The sequence below is a fragment of the Nilaparvata lugens genome, chromosome 1 (assembly GCF_014356525.2).
Source record: "Nilaparvata lugens isolate BPH chromosome 1, ASM1435652v1, whole genome shotgun sequence".
Classification (NCBI taxonomy): Eukaryota; Metazoa; Arthropoda; class Insecta; order Hemiptera; family Delphacidae; genus Nilaparvata; species Nilaparvata lugens.
Genome location: NC_052504.1, coordinates 23,632,931 through 23,651,537, shown reverse-complemented (window position 1 = coordinate 23,651,537; position 18,607 = coordinate 23,632,931). Strand labels below are relative to the sequence as shown.

Here is an 18,607-nt window from a genome sequence, read left to right as displayed (position 1 = left end):
ACAACCCTTATCTAAGGGTTGTTACATCCAAAGTAAACATAAGAGTCATCCCTAGAGAACAGCGACATTCTTGCTCTTGCTCTAATCCTCACAACATCCTCGGACATTCCTGGAGACTGGAGATAATATTTTACCGTAAAAACAAAAATAATAGTAATGTTGTATGGTGTTGTAGTCGGAGCTAGTCAACCATGATCCACTTGCAATGCAACTAACTTGAAAGAAGGTACAACAAACTGAAGATAGAATATGATATTTCTCCAATTCGGATATTTGTTATTCAGTTGGAAGGAATTGTCATCAATATTTCAGATTTAAGAAGATTGAGAATTTAATATGTAAATTAATGAATCAGTGTTTGTCGTACAATGTTATTTATTTGTGAATATGATATTTCTTCCAAATTATTTCTTTAATGTAAGGATATTTCTTATTTTAGTGATAATGTGAAATATTTCTCCTATGTTTGGTTTTGTACCACCTAAATTTGAAATCTACTTTGTGAAAATAATTGAGAACTGAAAATTTTTGTGAAGTGATAACTGAAAGACTCAACCTATCTCGGACTATGTGTAACCTTATCTAAATGTGGGAGAGGAATAACACAAGGTTACCTTATTTTTCCTCTTCCTATCATTTTGATGATGTACTTCTTGTATGAATGAACAAAGAGTCGATAATTTGATTTTTTTGTTGAATCTATATCATTCTTCTCCATATAGTTGTAATAACGGCTCCAATTATCATTTGAATTATTTCAAACCTAAATATTGATACTGACTTCCGATTGAGGTGAAAAGGTGATATTCAGAGAAAGATTGTGTTGAAGATTTATTTTCAATATAACTTACTTGAATAAGAGTGAAAGAGTGAAAGAGTAACAGGAAATCAGAAGAGTGAGAAGGATTTCAAACCAGGCAACTGGAGCAAGATCATGAGAAATAAAACTGTGTCCAAAAATATCAGGAAGCGTTGAACCACAACAGATTGTCGCTCATTTATCTCGGTGCATTGTAAGTCAGCTAATTAATCTGAAAATGATAAGAGAAAAGAGAGAAAGAAAAAGAGAAAAATTCCATCTCCTGCTCCAAACTCACAAACACATCCACTACTAGACTTTCTCATCAGATTCTGGATTTTACTAGAATTTAGCATGACACGGAATTAAGCTACAATTAGCTAGAATTTAGATAGAATTTTAGCTACGAAATATGACACTGTGAAAAATTATAAAACCAGCTTCAATTTTTGAAATTATCTTAATTGTCGGCTTTGAGTCAAATTATCGATGCACAGTCACAATAAATTTCAATCCTTATATAGAACCCATTGGGCATTTTCAAGTCTTGTTGAACTCATTTTTATCTTGGAAAATGTTCGAGTCATATAGATATTAAATTCTTCAGTAAGAATTACTAAATTCTTAGTAATTTCAAATATTCAGTATTTCATTATTTCTTAGAAGAGAAATCTGGAGGCTCATGACAAACGTATGTGTCAAATGCATCGATCTGATTCACCAATTAGATTGGAAGTGCTTGAATAAGCTTTCATGAAGATAGTGAAGTCATGTAACAATTAATAGAAAACATTCCTACTCAAAAAATATGACTTCATTCTGGGTTTCAAAAAAATTCGAATGAACTAAAAACTTTCTTCCTGACATAATTTTGAAGTTAACAGTTTACTCTTGTGAATATAATAATAATAATATTTGTATGTCTGCAGCTTTTAAGTGATCAAGTGGTTAGGTAAACATTACTCTCCAAACCTTGATACGTGAACAAAGAATATCTGATATCAGAGATCACATAAGTCAATTTTCTTTAAAATGGATTTCACTATGGAAATTACAGTACAATAGAAACTTCATAACTGGGATCAGAAATATCAGTCAGATTCATTCTCGACCAAGTAATTCCATAGAGAAAAGATAGCACAGGAAGATATCCCATGGTGCAGGGCGTTTATGTTCCAATTTTCAATGTTAACTCAAGCCAATAGTCCTAGTAGTTGTTTCTGGTGATGCTATGTGACGCTTATAGTCTCTCATACTGTGCCGTTTTTACACTCTCACCCTTCCAAAACTGTAAAAATAGACAATAGTTGACAGTTATCGGCTTGAGTTAACAAAAATCGGTTTGAAATTTGGAACATAAACTACCAATACCATGGGATATCTACTCATATTATCTTTCCTCTATGGTAAAACAGTCTCACGAATCACGATGAGGGCAGAAAGCACATGTGTTTCTACTGTCCATCATAAACTCCATTTTGAAAAAAAATTTACTAATGTGGTTTCTGATCTCAGCAATAACGTAACAATCATTCCATTCTTTTCAAGAAAAATCGAATCATTTAATAATAATTAAATTTGACGATGTGCTTGCTGTTGCTCTGTCGGTAGGAAGCAGTGAAGATGGAGGCGAAATAGAGGTGGGGAACGAGAGCGGCGATGAGGTGGATTTGGACTTGGAGCAGGATCAGGAACAGGAACAGGAACGGGAACGGGAGAAGGCAGATGAACAGGACAGAGAGAGAGCGAGAGTCCTGCTACCCAAGGAGCTTGAGCTGAGAAGTGACGGAGTGTGGACTCGCTCCCCCTTGGCAGACCGCTCCCGCTACGGGCCCTTCCAAGGCAAGTGGCTCAACAAGCCTATCGACCAGAGGTTTGCCTGGACGGTGAGTGTACCAACATCTTTACTATTGCTCACTTCAGCATGAATCATTCATTCACAAACCTTTATGGAAAGTTGGCAAGTGGTTTGTTCAGTGGTCAATCTCCTATCTGTGAAAGTAAAATCCCAAATAGTTAAAACACAAAAAATCACTTCATTTGTATGGGTTACTTTATTAAAAATTATTGGAAACCTATGATTTTAAATGTTTAATACACAAAATACAATGCTTACAATGACTACTGTATGTGTAGAACCAGTCCTCCTAATTCAAAATGATAAAATTAGAAATTACTTCCTGGTGATTTGCATCTAACACAAAATTCCGCATGAATGCAGACTCAATCATCCCAAATCCATATCCAGCTATCCTCTACTGTCTACTAGATAAAAATATCAAGTCAGCATTTCCTTTTTATGAACTTAATTAGAAAAATGCCCCTTCGGCTTATCCTTCTTATTGTTTGTGTAACAATTTATGATTCATCTCAGATTCATTATAAGAATTGTTGTCTATCGTATTTTAAATTAAATTGAATATTTCCTTACTATCAATAAATTTCGTACAGTGGTACTACACAACAAAAATACCAGTTGAGGAATAACTTATATACATTGCACTTATCCTCATACTAACTTACTGAATTGTATGGAGCCGGGGCTTTCAAAACCATTAAATCGCTCACTCACTGGGTAAAATTTTAGGGTTGAGAATGAGATTCACGCTTCTATAATTCTGTTATTCACGATTCTCCAATTGTTTTTTTCCAATTCAAATTCTTCATTCATGAATGTTAATCAATACAACAACTATATTTGAATTGTGAATAATAATATTGTTGTCTGCAGTCTATAAAATAGAAGCACATATCACAACATATTAATTAAATTGTGAGCTAGAACAGAAATAACCCAAAGAACGGAAATTATTATCAACGCTGTATGTGAGGAACGCTTGCAAGAGCAGTGATGCGTCTACTTATCAATTATTCATTATGACGATCCGATGATTAAAGGCAATAAACTGGTTATTGTCATTTGTTGAAATTTTAATACGAAATCATGGGATGAGTTACAGTAGCGAGTAGGTTATGAAAACAGGGGGTCGAAAAGAGCCTTGGGCAAGAGTAAGAGAGAGAACGAACGTTTGAGAGAGCGTATGAGGGATTGCGAGTGTTGAATAGAGAAAGAGAAGGCTAAGTTTTGTGGGAGAGAGAGCACGATTGTAAACACAGCAGACGAGAGAGGGAGACTGTCGTAGTGAGTGAGAAACGTCTGAGTAGCCCTCGCGCATGCAAACAACAGCCACAAAAGCTTACCTCGAATTAATCTTGTATAATTGAGCACCCTTATCAATATGTATGAGCGATCTATGAACTGCACCGAGATACTGAGTAGTCTGTTAGAGATAGTTCTACCTTAATTTTAGTTAAATGTTATTATTTAAAATTTGTACATCGAAAAAGTATATTTTTAGAAAACAATCCTTTCCTTGTTCTCATCGTTGCAGATCAAACTTCAATTCATCAAACCGTTGATCTCTATTTTCCCTGTTTTAAAATTATAGTGCATTTGATTCCGAACAATTTCTTCAATAATTTTCCATTAGTCATATTTCATATTTCTGTAAATTCTCAAATACTGCTTTCACATATTTGATACAATGGAATCAATGACCAATATGGATTCCTGCTACTAGAATAAAATAAGCTTTTATCCTCATTGAATAACTCTATTGCTGTTACTTCACATTCCATCTATTCATTAAACTTAAATTTCTATTCACATTCATTATATTACATTTCCTCATTCAATTATAATTAATTAATTTGGTGATCGAATTTAGCAAAGTCAAATCTGTAGTTCCATGACTGATTATTTCGCAACTATAACAGATGCACATTAAATGGAACTCATATATTTTTCGTAGTTGGCTCTTGCACATTAATTGATAAATTTCATTCACCAATATGTCTGTCACACCACAAAAAAAACAAAAATTGAGTAAAAATTCAACCATTAATCTTTCCAGTTATAATGACAAGACTCGTTGTTACTGAGTGCTCGTTATTAACACTCGATTAACAGATAAAAAATGAGTTTGGCCGGGCGGACTGGATTGCTTGACTGCAAGTAGCAACATCGAGGGTAAATTGACTTAGTTGCCAGAGAGTCACGCGTGCCGTGTGAAGAGGGTGCACATGAAAGAAGCGCCTTTTGAAGTAAGCTGACTCAACGCTGCAAACCGCGAGCAGCCATTAGCGCCAGCGCCACACAACTCACTTTGTCACATTCGGCTTCCTTGTTAAGAGCTGTTGGATAGTGCCTGCCTGCTCTGTGATTCGTGTCTTTTGTCTTGGAAGTCATCAAAAATCGCTAGATCAAGATATTTGTTTCCAGCACAAAGCGGCGAAATAACCATCACATCGTCGAGAGGGAGGTTTACCAGTGAACACTATTCTAACACAGTGTTTCTGATACGTCATAAAATATTCAAAAAGAAACTTGTCGGAGAACAAATGATAAACGTTTCCGATACCTGATAAAATAGTCACAAGCAGAATACAGTCAAAGAACAAGTGATAAAACAAAGCGTTGTAGATGAGGCTTACACTAAAATCGTATGTAGTGAGCCTAAATACTCACTGATTTTCACTCGGCCACAATGCTTTAGAATATTCAATGATGAATTTTTACATAACTCTTACATGTTTTTATGTATAGCGCTTTATAATGAGCTGAGAATTTTCAGACCTCACATTTTTATCAATATTATTATCACTATAACTCACTTTTGATAATGATTGAACAAGTCCCATTTATTGATAATTTGATGTTATGTAGAATGAAATTTATTATAAAGACATTCAGGATACTAGTGGTTTCGATCAAATGCTTCCATTTGAAACATCAGTGTAATAATGTGTTATTCTCTAGAATTGATCCTCTTTATTCCAAAAAAATTGTTTGGTGATCAACTCAATTGAGAGGTGTTGACAACCATTGTCTTACGTTCCCAACTTTCAAGATCTGATTATCACAGAACAGGAAAATCTCTTCACGACCTCTGGTCATCTGCTTACATCAAGAAAATGTTCTGACAGGCGGCACAGATTCCTTGCTCGTATTAACGCAACATTTGGTCGGACGTGCGTTTATGCGTGCGATCATCCGAATGCCGGCGAATTTCGCCAAAGAAATTTGGACTCCAAAAACTGTGGGTGGTGTTAGTTGTGGAGGAGGAGGAGTGGGGGAAGGTGACCAGATGTTGCGGAGCGTGAAATGGCGCGTGAAAAACAGCGGTTATTTTTGAGAGAGAGAGCAATTCAGATTCCGTTCGTTCATCATTCATGTGTGTGTGAGAGAGAGTGAGTGAGTGGGAGAGAGAAACGACCTACTAGGAGGACTCTTGAACCACCTCAAAGGGGTTCTGCTGATAATATCCGAGAAGCACTGGCTGGAGCTCTCAGAAAAAGGCACTCGTGGTGTAATCTGCCAAGGGCATCCCCTAATTGTTATTGTAGTACTTGCTTCAAACGAGATCAAAATAATAGCTGCAGAAAACTCCCTCCATCTACCCGCCCTCTATCAAGCATTGTCTTTAAACGATCGAAAAAAACAGCAGGGACTTGAGAAGGCAGCTGCCTGCTTTGCTTGTAATTGAGGAGGCGAGTGGATGGATGCTTTGCAATCTAATTTGCCCCTTTAATCAAACCCCAGCTAGACGAGTGTTTAGTGGAGGGAATAGTCTGTGATAGTGGAGAATAAGTTTTGGGCAGAGGGTAGAAGAGACTTGAGTTCAAACGTTGGAACGATGGGGGATGCGATTAAGTGATAAGAGTGTGGGAGATTTGTTTTTGAACAATTTCACGATCACACTAACTGGTGGGTTCTCATTCATTCTAGATATAACCAGATCACTAGGATATAGAGATGTTGTTAAACAAAAGATAAATATTGAAACCTATATTTTTCTATTCAAAGCGTATTTAAGTCTTCAATTAACTATTTTAAGTGTTGAAGTGGATGTAATAAAATATGATGATTTGTGGTACATACTAATATGAATTATTAAGGTAATAGAATTATGAGTTATTGAGTTAAAAATATATAATAGTTTTGGTCATTTGGATACAATATTTGAGATAAGATATGGTCACTCATAAAATTTTCGAAACCTTTCCGTGAGTCGATGTGGATTATCGGAACATTGATCAACTAGATTCAGCTTTCTACATGGGATAGAGAATCTTATCGATATCAAAACAACGTTAAAGGAAAGTATATCAGAATTGAAAATGACTACCTGTATTCTTGCCAAAAGCAATTCAGTAACATGAAGTTTCGACGATAGTAAATACAGAGGAATGTGGCAAGTGTAGTACAAGCATTCATAGAAATTGGCCGCAATTCAGAAACGAAGACAAGGGCCTCAATCTAGTAACAATGACAAGCTACATACGGAATGTAGTGTGAGGTAGTATTGAGTATTGTAAATGATATGACTTATTGTGACATATTCTTGCGGTGAACGGTGCTCGAACAGATGGTGTCTCCCGGTCACCGGGCTACGTTGGAGGTGGCGTGAATTATCACTGTCGGTCATTGCATATTTTCAGGGGAAGAGAGAGTGAGACTGAGGGAGAGAGAGTGTTGCGGCCGGTGTCACACTAGCATGTCATTGAGGAGAACGTGCAGTGGGCAGTGCAGTTTGTTGCGTTGCTTCCCCGTGTGTTGCGGGCCGAAAGCAAGGTATCAAGACAAATGAGCAGGCAAGAAGCGATGCGGTATAAAACGTGGTCCGAATTCAGCTGATCCGTTCATGTTCGGGTGTCAGCGGTTATTGGAGGTCATACGTCACCACTCACAGATGGTCGTGGCGTTATTGCCTGCACCCCTATCCTGGCATGACAACACCCAACACACAACACCGACGCTCGGACACTCCAGCTTCTCTCATCACTCTCGCATCCATCTTGCTCCTGGCGCTGTTGCTGTATCCCTGACACCCCCCCCCCCCCCTCCCCTTCAATAAACCCTGGACAGCACTCGCTTCAAGTGATTCATCTGTCCAAAATGATAATCATTTAGAACGGAATACTTGATATGCATGAGTGAAGGTGCATGCGTTTTTGAGCTCAAAAGAAACAATGGAAATTCATGGAAATTTCAATGCATTTGCCATAACTCATTGAAACCTATAATATACTAAAGTCTGTTCATCGAAATGAGAGAGAAAACATTATAAAACATAGCTAGACAAACCCAGCTAATCAAGCTATTGTAGTATGTAGCTATTGATAACTGGCTGATATGAGTGATTTCATACAGGCACAACATCATATTTCGTCTCTCCTTTCGATGAAGAGACTATAGAAAAATATTGTTGTGACTTTGGGCAAGTTAATCTTCAGTAAAATTGTTAGGATATGAAAGCAATCTATGATTCGATTCAATTTCAATTGAAACAAGAATAACATAAGATTTGGGCAACAAAAAGTTTTGAACAACAGTCAAATGTTGTTCCTTCAGTTGAGAATGATATTGTATCTATCAATGTATAAATAAATGTAAATAAAAAGTAAAATCATAAAATCATCCTACGTAATATTATGTGGGTTGATTGATTAATTGATTGATTGAGTACTTTATTACTTTATGTAGATTACAATATATACTGGCTTATACACTTATATACAATAGCTTACAATACAGAAAATTATAGATGAATTTACCTAATATAGACTAAGAAAATAATTATTATACTGTATATGATATGAAAAAAGCAATTTGTAATAACTATAGATAATTATATTGTTATGCATCTACATAAATTGGCGGAGCTTTGGACATATCAATGTCCATTCTTCGGAAAGAATATTAAAAATATCCTTCCCACTAACTCTCTACCAAAACGTTAATTTCATTAATTCAACTAAGGATTTATCTATAAATGGAAATATTGTGAAAGTTTTAATTTATATGAATATTTAGGAGAAAAAAAAAACAGAAAATTAATAAAGTAAAATAATTATATAGGTAGATAAGATGATCAAATTATTGATTCATAAATGGAGTAGGCTGAAAGTAGATCAGGGTAATCAACTTTCAGTAATATACAGCAGTATGCAGTGGATAATTAGAATAACTGTATATATATATATATATATACGATTTATTCTATAACAGGTTTATAGGTTTGGGTATGATCCTGGAAAATTAAGAAAAATGCCACAAAAGTTCATTAATTATCTCTCAGGGACAGAGTTCATATTTCTGATGAAGTTTCAATACATCATCATTGAAAAAAGAACTCCATCTGTTGCCTCTTTAATCATATGACGATTAATTGGAGGAAAAACACGGCAAATATTAAAAAAACGATGCTATAAACTCATCAATTGTTAAAACAAATTGAGCTGACAGTTGAATCGTTTAACGCTGAGGGGGGTGGAAGACCTACCTGATTGTGTGACGTACTATCTGATGGTACCAGTTGCTGTGATAATTGTTTCGACAGCGCAGGAGCTTCATTGAAAGGGTGAAAAAGTTGGATGGGCATTAAGCACACGCTACAACTACTCTTCTTCTCCATCAGCGAATTAATTGCCGCGTGGAATCCAAATCATGGCAGGCAGCAAACCGCTCGGAAAACACCTCGTTAGATAGCGACAAGACACGAGAGGCCAGCTATCGAGTGCCCAATCAATTTCATGGCCTGTTACGAGGCTTAATACTTCCTGGTGGCTGAATTGATAGACAGGGTTCTTTTTTTCCACATGCAATCATTCGTTCAACGCTGATTCATTTTTTAAATCCTGGCTAAAGACAATGTGCCAGATATTTCTGTCTCATTCCAAATTAAGAATCTGAAACCGGAACTATTTCGGAGAGATTTTTCACAATTTTCGAAAAGTTTGTACTCAGAAATTCATTTTAGTATTATCAGGATGATCGGATACATAATGTAAATTAGTATTTATCACCTTGAAGAAAAAAGAACTGAATGAATATCATAATAGTTTGTTACATATGTCACTATCGTGTGATCTATTTTTGCATTCTGATTTATTGATCCAGTTTGTGATCATCCATCTAATTTAGACTAGAGCTCGGACATGGTAGCCTAGCACGAATTCAACTTATTATTCATTCGTTCATCCCTCTGACGCACAATGAAAGCCGAGTGAAGGATGACAGCTGACGTGGATGTCTCACTCGGCGATCGCAAATCACAAAGCATCACTTCAATACAATGCCATTCTATTTCTGGCCGGCGAAATGGCTTTGGCTCATCTGATTATAGATTGCATATTGTTGATCGACAGCGTCTTCGTTCCCTATAATTCTGACATGTGTCGGAGCTGTATGAGAGATGAACAAAAATCAACTTCAGAAACTGGACTACTGGGAAGATATTGTTTATCAATTCAATTCAAATTAATTGCCAAATAGTTTAATCAAATGATATATCTTCCTTGTCTACTCTCTTTACAATATTTTGTATCCCATAGCTAATTAAGTAAAATAATTCCACAAACAATTATCATAATTCAGCTCAGGAAACATCATGTTTATTATTAGTTTGTAATTCACCTGATTCCGAAGATATAATTGTTTACATCTGCCAATTCAGTTGACAGAAGTCAACATTTCAGTTCAAACTCTAATTTCCAATATATTATGACTTCTTTGCAATGAGAAATGCATGAGTTGGAGACAAAGCATTCTTAAATGAAATTATTGTATTATTCTTGAATGTGAAATATCATGAATATTCTGATTATCATAGAAATCAGATTGCTAGCTATTTTCGTTCATGAATATTGTCTGACTATAAAAGAGGGTGTAATATTTAGCACTCAAACGAAAACTTCAGATATATTATCAAGCTCTCAATTGGATCAATCATCCGTTTTATAGTGCAATAAATTGGACTACCGAATGAAAATTAATATTAGAAATTATTTATTATTCTACAGTAAGAAAATATATGATTTAATGGAAAATTTACTTATCGTCCAATAACCCTTGAGTTTTTAATACTTACTTCGATAATACTGTTGATCATTTTTCCAAATCAAACTCTTCATGAGAGCACAATTAAATACTATTTATTATGATTGTGGAAATATCTATGTATAGCTCTCATGTAACATCTATTCGTGATGAAAATGCCTTATTGGTGTATCAAATCATTTATTCTGACCACATATCTTGTCATGAGACAAGACTACACAGACTACACATGAATAATGATTATAAAATTGAAGTTTTGGCAAATATAGCACAACTCCTCAGCATACCGTCTACAAAGCTTCAAATAGCTCATGACAAAGTTATCTTTGTTGCGCGTGATCTCCTGGTTCATTGTGGAGTGCTAGTTGGCAGAGGGATGTAGTGTTTGCGTTTGCTTGATGATTTTCATGTTGCCGTCAGATTTAGAATGAAGGCCCCTAGCGGTCAGTCTTGCCATGGCCCGCCCGGCCGAGTTGAAAGGTGAGGGTTGCGGACGAGTTTTATTCATGAGAGGGTCTCAACAGAGTTCAAACACACGGCGAGGAGGCAACTTTGCGAGGAGATGCCGTCACCGGACTTTGTTGACCGGCCGGCCGACCGGCGGTTGGAGGAAAGAGGCTTTCGGGATAGGAGCCGGCCAAAGAGAGCCGAGCAGAGGACAAACTTTGATTAGTCCGGGGGGCATAGGAGAGCCGAGCCCAGCACAATGGCCAAGCTACCAACCCACGTGCACCGACACAAAGGCACATGCCCGTCGAATTAATTAAACGTTGAGGAACCAACACCTCACCTCACCTCACTACAACTCCCTCACTCACTCACACACTCTCTTCTGACTCACCAGTGGTGAAGACTGAAACCGCTGCTGCCTATACATTGTTGTTGTTCTAACACAGCGTTTGTCGTCGTGATCCTGAGTCGCCCCTAAGCCTTTCTATTCTCATACAAACACCTATGTATGTATTTCCCTGTTATTGTATCTCCAAGTTCCATACAGGGAAAGAGTTGTTTTTATCTCACTGTATTTGAAGGCTATGAGAATTCTATAGGAATAACCAATCAGCACTCCGATTGGTTCGAAGCCTCCATTGTTTAGATATACTATTGATTGTAATCATTTATTTATTTATTTCATATTCCCTGTAAAAACACAATACAAGACTCAATCACTTCTATTCCAAATTATTCTAAATATTTTCCAGAAAATTCAAATTCTGGTATTTTCAAGGATTTATAAAAGAGTATTGTAAGAGATACATGTGCCTTCACATTAATACCAGGGAAGGATCTTATTAGCATTCTCATTTATCTTATTCTTGTCAACCTAAAAGAGGATATATAAATTAGAAATATCAACACAAGTTCATGTTTCCTCAATCATTTTATAACAAGTGTCGCTTCCCAATATAATGTTATCTCTTTCATTTTCCACAATACTTTTCATAGTTGAGCATTTGAAATTCTCGTCCATAGTTTTTCAATCCTCATGTGTAAATGAAAAAGTGCGTATGATTCTCCCCACAACAAATGAAACGTGTGAATGCGAAAATGCAACTATAATCCGACAGGATTGCAAAGGGATGTCGATTAACGTTATAAAGAGGGGAATTGAGAGTGTTTAAGGGCTGCTGTAGCGGGATCATGATGATGATGATGATGATGTTGGAGCCGAGGAGTATCGAACGAACGGAAGTCCCGACAGGCGACGTTTGACTTGTGTGGGAGGGGGGGGACCTCTGCCCTGCAACAAACTGATCGGAAAATTCAATCATACACTGGCGTGACAATCCCTGCCACCGTAATTACGGGGCCATCCTGCTACAGCCTTATCATCACCGTCAACTTCATCCGACAAAAACATCTTGTTTCGACTTTATCATTTACTGTCATAAACATAAACCTATGTCCTGTCGTTCTTCCCCGCCCCTCTCCCTACTCACCCAATTGCAACTTTCCTTGATAGTTACCAGTCACCCCTTGGTAAATAACCAATCTTCGTAGCTAGTTATCTTGTTTTTGCCAGTTACATACTCTCCCGTGGAGACAACGTACTTCCAGTCAATTAATAATTGTTTTGACGTGATCACTGAAATTCTTGGAAAAGCTAATACAGTGAAGTTGGGGGGAGTCGTAGATATTGAAAAAAGGGTTGTTGCGAAAAACTTAATCTGATCAAAAATTACAAGACGTACAGTAGAGCATTAAAATACGATTGATTTAGCAATATTAAATGCAGTATATATTATACGTATTGAATAAATAATGTATTCAGCAATAAAATAAACTCTCATCAATACTCTCATAGTTTGATTTGAATATGTTAAAAATAATTTTTATTCCTTGACAACTGAGTAGATTCGGCCTCTACCGATGGGGGGGCCCACATTTGAAGTTTTGCAATTTGAACATCGAATCGGAGAATATAACAACTAACTCATGAAGCGAGTTTTCAACCCTTTCTCTAATGATGTCTTTGTATCACTAAACGTTTTTACAATTTCCAATGAAAGCTTCCCTAATGCAATGAGAGTAGTGGTTTTATTTTCCAATCAATTTATATATGCATGGAAGGATGAAAGTAGGACATTTTTATTTTTTCATAATAAAAGGAAGTCCAGTTTAAACGAAAAGGGCGACGAGCGCATTGAGCATTGGTCCACTAATATGTTTGTGAGCGAGTTCAGCTTATCGCTTGGAGGATGAAAGGTGAGCTGCAAATGAAAAGCTTTTGAGTAGGATATAATATATATTCATTGAAGAAAGTTTTCTTTGTGGGTTGGAGGATGATATAGCTGCGGTGGCTACTCAATGGCCTCGCCAGCCGCTCTACTTTATCCAACATTCTAATCGGAGATGCATATATTCTTCATTCGTAGGAAAGGAATGGGGGAATAAAAGCGTAAGAAGAAAAGTAAAGCGTAAAAGTAAAGAATAAAAGGCCAAAACAGACGAACAATGCAGACAGGAAGTGTCTTCACTGGTCTGGAATCATCCCTTCAGCCTGTTTGACAGCAGATGAGGCGAGATTGTCCCCAACTCGGTTTCATTCATAATCGTGATCTCAATTCCTTGCAATCTGCCACCTCACTATACTACCCGTATACTACAAATGTCCCATACGTCCTATACTACTCTTCATTCATCTGTTCATTGTTCGTCGGACACTATTCCAATATAAGTTGGTATGAAACGAAAAAAAAATTGATATGCAGTTGGAGGGACAAAATTAAAGTTGGATTTATTATTAACTGAATAAAAATATGCTTATATATTCATCAGGGATCGTTTAGCAATCATTGGCAAAGATTGACAAACAGTTTTTGATGGAAATCGTACTCTAGACGTCTGGTCCTCAGAAAACCCGTCTGAATAGATGGAAAGTGAAGGCAAATTGAGATGAAGCAAAAATCCCTGAATGAGAAAAATGAATTCCAACGAGAGAAAACTTTGAAAAATTATGAATTCATAAAAGTATAAAATGAAGAGGTAATCCGAAGGGAGACGAGGAAAGCCACAGAATCAGATTTCCGTACAAATATATCTCGTCTCGTCTACTTAATGCGCTGCACTTTTCCCTCAGCGTCTTTTCCCCCTCTCTTTAGATCCCTGGCGAACGATGGCTTAAAAATGAAACTCCATCTGAAATGTGGAGGGCAAAAGAAGAAGCAAAACGAAGAACTTATATTTCCGCAAGTAAAGAGAAGTTGGGATGTTGAGGGACGCCATTTTGAATCTTATTGTAATTAGCTTTGCACTCTTCCGTCCCCAGTAGTTTTGTTCACTTTTTGTATGACTTTTCCAAAGCTTCCACATTGATAAAAAAATCAGCGATCCATAAAGTAGAAAGCTGAATGCTGAGACGTTTGTCTGCTTCTTCGCTGCTAAATCAGTGAGAGCGCAATCTGGAATCTGCTCCGCTGTTTGGCCATGATGAAGTCAATCTTCAAAGAGGAGTTTTCTTACCACAAAACTACCACTGATTTACGCATACCAATACGTTCAAAGTATAGGCCTACAATCTTTGTAGAGATCTGAAGTAGGTGAATTCGTAATTTGTAATTAGTTAATTTGTCAGCGACCAGTGAATGACTATTTGGTTGGTGGGCCCTGGGCCGGCTATTTGACGTTGGTGGCCGGCGCAGGAGTCGACTGAGAGGGCAGGCGCCCTTATGGAGCTGACGGACTTCCTCCGGGCGTCGATGCTTATGCAAGAGCTAATCTCTTGCCACTAAAGTAGGGTTTACATTAGTCAAATTTTCTTTAATTCAAGTTTTCATAACTTCAAAAGTATATTATTATGGAGTGGAAAATCTAATTAATCTCAAAGTTTTCTCCTTAGTTCTCATACTTTCTTGTGTCATACTTTCCTATTTAGTTGTCCTTATACATTCTAAATTGACTGACAACTGTTTTCATCTCATTCTCCCATTTGTAGTTTGGATTATACCTTTAAGATTCGAGTTGAATCTGCAACGTCAATAAATCCTAAAAACTCAACTTTTTTTAGATAATCCATTTTTAGAAGTGAAATTCTGTAATAAACTGCCCTTATCCATTGTGCATAGTGGCTCACCACATCTGTTCAGAAGTAATTTGAAGGCTAAATAACTTAATTTAAGTTACTATGCTTTTAGAATATGCTAGAGTATCCAATGAACGTAGAATGTATTTCATGTAAATTTATTCTAAAGTTCATTGGAATATCCTATGTGTATCGATTTCACATGACACAAGGTAACCATTGTTGGTGGCGTTCACAATCAAGCACTAAGATATTTAATAAGATACAGTAGGTGGTATGATTATGTGCTATCACTCCACCAAACGTTTTCAATACAACAAAAAATCCGTTGCCATTTTCATTTGCCATTCAGAATGTCATTTCTTACTTGCAAATTCGTCTTCTCGACAAATTCAACTTCAAAAAAGTAAAAATATCACATTACTTCTGTTGCGTTTCAACTTCACTTGATTCGTTTTCATGAATGAGTCAAATGATATGTAAATATTCGCCATGTTCATAGATGTAGATTTAGTACTACTGTGCCTAGCTATCGACTCTAGAAGGATTCCCATACAGATAGGATTCCCATACATGGGCCAGCACCAGTGACATGTTTGGCGAGGGTCGCTTCTCCCAGCGCACATCTCATTGTGGTCCAATTCTCATGCCCTTTATTGAATCTATTGGTTCTAGGGATATCCATTTGCATAGATCATCTTTGTACCCTTTGAATAACAACATGGGAGTATGCAAGGGTTTGATTCAGGAAGACTCAAAAATGTAGTAAGTCATCCTTCTACAAAGATCGAATTACAAAACTACTATGAATAGAATCTTGCAAACGATCTTGGCATTTGGACCACATAACTCACGGAATCCCGCCTACTGGCTATTTTATTGCTTATTAAATCAATACTATACTAGGAAACTGATAATCTATTTTGAATAGATCTCTTATATATTTTGAATGCTTCTTGATCCTTTGAAAACAGTTAGGCTACAATATAACAATAATTCTCATATCTTTTATATTACAGTTGAATAACGTTTCTTCCTGAAGGTGAATATGTAAAATTCTTAGAGATAATGTTGCTCAAAAATAGTGGATAGAAGTATAGATTCAAGGAAATGATGAGATATTTCCGTTCTACAATATGTGAATCAATAATTGAACAAATTGACTTATCTTTCTTCACGTAAACAATTATTTACCCTTTCACTGTACAGTGCAGATGTTGATAGCTGTTTCTCAATAAATAGGTATCCTCAAAGTAGTAGGTCGAATGGAGATGATTTTTCAGGATGTTTTTTTAATGAATTTATTCAAATGACATGATTTGAACTTTGTGAGAATATTATTTATTATTCAAATGGGATGATTCGAACTTTATAAGGATATTATTTATATGCATTAGAATATGTTTGTGTTATGGAAATACTGTGATACACTGATACAATACATAATATTATTGAATCTGCATACAGGAGAGAAAGAAAGACAAAATTGTTTGCTTTCTCTATGGCAATAGAAAAATGGGCATGATAAAATTATGAAAAATGCATCAAGTCACTGTAAATATAATACAAAACTTGTTCGTTTGGGAAGAATCTTCAAATCCATTCCCAATCATTTGAATTTAAAGATTTTTATTGCCAATCACATTTCCATTGGTTCCTTAGTTCCACAAAAGAGAAATTACAATAAATAAAAATCAAAAAATATTCTAGTCTATTAAAGCTAGTTCCATATTTATCAAACGATGTAGGAAATATTGGTACAGATATCATTGAGATGTCAACATTTCTAAGGTATCTAGTTCTGGTGAGTGAAGAAGCAGGCAGGAGGCAGGCCTTTGCCCATCTGTTTTCGATATCGTGATAGGACAACATTGGTGAGGGGGTAAAAGGGGGATTGAAGAGCAGGACAGGGTGACGCGAAAACAGCTTCAATAATCTGCCCATTATGGTTTCAGTATCGACAGATCCTTTCATAAAAAAGGGGAAGATACAAACTGAAATCTCTTTGTCTAGATTTCCAGGTAGCCTGCAGTTGTCAGTTGATTTTTTTTATGCCTAAAAATCGGATCGGCATTCGTCAAAATCCACTTTTTTCTATCAACTCAAATCTAGATCGTCTGATCTCTGACGTGTAAAGTGTCAATACAGGACAGATCCGTTCAACACGTTTTTTCATATAGACAATTTACACTGAAAATTTCAACCCTTGCGATTTTTTTATTTTTCAACAGAACACCTCGCCTCATCACATTGAGGATCAAGAGTACAATTTCATTGTTTTTCTCCAGCATTTCGGTTCTGCAAGACGAGAGGTGTTTCTTGTTCTCTGAACTTGAAATCTCGAAATGATTCACGCCCTTCTGTAGATTCCCATTGCTCTTCTGGCATTCGACAATTGGTGAATCAATGTCCGCTTGTGAGAACCGTTGTAACTATCCCAGCGTAGTACAAAAAAATCTTTATCTCAGAATACGCGTTTTATAACTAATAATTTACTATACCTAAAAACCGATTTACAATAGTCGGCTACAAATATACGTGAATTTCTATCATTCAAAAAACTAAAAGAATGTTACATAGTATGGAAATCTTTTATAAAATTAATAAGTGGTACAGAAAAATGTTAAAATACAATAATTAACTTCTCAAAAAACGCGATAAATTTCATACTTAGTTCAGTTTCAAAATGTATGATTGTAAATTATTGGTAATACTTGAGATTTTATATCATCTCCCATTAGAGATGATCGTAGAATCCAGTTGAATTTCTTTCTCATCCGGATTATCGTATCTTACTGCAGCAGGCGTAGCGAACACCCGTTGTATGGGACTCCTGCAGACTCTCAATACGAGAATCTTATCTGAGATTAAGAGTATGAATGGAGGGGATTTTGTCACGTTCATCAATAGCGGAAATTCCACAATTTTTGTGGAAACCTCGGATTTATTCTGCATGCTTTCACGAGACTTGCAGAGGAATCAATGCAAGAATGGTCGCCAATGAAGCTGGGCCGATGTGCAGCTACATAGTTGATTAGTTTAGGCTTGTTGTGGGTGGATGATGGTTGGCGGGGTGGGGGCGGCAGAAGGGATGTAACGAGGCATGTGATGCCCAGCGGGAGAGAGATGCTGCAGACAAGAACAAGCTGTGAAGATCCGCGAGACCATCTTTTGAGAAAAGGTGTCCGTCCGAACAATGATCTTGATGTTTGTCACTTCTCAGCGTCTTTTCAAAGGCAAAGAGCGCCTTATTTCTGACGTATACTTCTCCTTCTCAATGCTTCACACAGGCCGCTGGCTGTCGATGGGGCCTCTGCTACTGGTATCGGGACCAAAGAAATGGAAATAATATTTCGAAATTGTTTGCAACCGCCGCGGTCTGAAA

General features: G+C 36.6%; 1 protein-coding gene across 7 annotated transcripts in view; it reads left to right on the top strand.

The window, feature by feature from the left end:
- Positions 1-18,607, top strand: part of LOC111046016 (histone-lysine N-methyltransferase MECOM-like) — a 136,233-nt gene that overhangs the window by 79,280 nt on the left and 38,346 nt on the right. For all 7 annotated transcript variants that reach the window (XM_039423018.1, XM_039422988.1, XM_039423011.1 and 4 more), the window contains one exon: positions 2,411-2,685. In XM_039423018.1, the coding sequence (XP_039278952.1) occupies positions 2,411-2,685 (275 nt within the window). The remainder of the gene's footprint in view (positions 1-2,410; positions 2,686-18,607) is intronic.